Source organism: Apaloderma vittatum, unplaced genomic scaffold (genome assembly GCF_000703405.1).
Source record: "Apaloderma vittatum isolate BGI_N311 unplaced genomic scaffold, ASM70340v1 scaffold27355, whole genome shotgun sequence".
NCBI lineage: Eukaryota > Metazoa > Chordata > Aves > Trogoniformes > Trogonidae > Apaloderma > Apaloderma vittatum.
The window spans coordinates 3,547-4,170 of NW_009719229.1; the positions used below are offsets into that span (position 1 = coordinate 3,547).

Consider the following 624-nt stretch of genomic DNA (forward strand, 5'->3'; position numbering starts at 1 on the left):
TCCCCATGGTTTTGCTGCAGGTCGCTCTGACGTGCACCCAGATCTGGTGGACCACAGAAGTCGGCATCGCCTTTTCCAGGCTGGAGGAGGGCTACGAGAACGCCATGAAAGACTACCAGAAAAAGCAGGTTGGCATCTCTCAAAGCCGGTCTGGAGCTGTTCCTGCAGCCTCTGCTGCTCTGATGAGGCGAGGTCCAGTCGGGGCTCACGGGGAGATGGGCAGGCGGTGCCGTCATGTTTCTGTTCTTCTGTTCGTCATTTTTTGCCTTCCTCAGAGGGCTCAGCTCAACGCACTGATTTCACTGCTCATCGGAAACCTGACGGCCGGAGACAGGATGAAGATCATGACAATCTGCACCATTGATGTCCACGCCAGGGACGTTGTGGCCAAAATGATCCTGGCAAAGGTATTTGGTTACAGGAGGGTGTTCCTACTGCCTTGTGTCTTGGTACTTTTGAGCCCAGATTTCCCTTTATTTTATTACCTCCCAACATTTTCAAAGCATGCCAACGCATGAGAGACCTGCACATGGAGCATTAGGGGTGACAGCACGGCCAGGGTCACACCACACTGGGCTGGTTCTCGTGCAAAACCAGATCTGGGAGCAGTTTTGCTGGTTCCTG

The 624-nt window shown here is 53.7% G+C and overlaps 1 protein-coding gene across 1 annotated transcript in view; it reads left to right on the plus strand.

The window, feature by feature from the left end:
- Positions 1 to 407, plus strand: part of LOC104274817 (dynein heavy chain 17, axonemal-like) — a gene marked incomplete at both ends in the record, with an annotated part of 3,862 nt that extends 3,455 nt beyond the window's left edge. The window contains 2 exons of the mRNA XM_009870554.1: positions 21 to 128; positions 276 to 407. Of these exons, the coding sequence (XP_009868856.1) occupies positions 21 to 128; positions 276 to 407 (240 nt within the window). The remainder of the gene's footprint in view (positions 1 to 20; positions 129 to 275) is intronic.
- Positions 408 to 624: the final 217 nt, after the last annotated feature.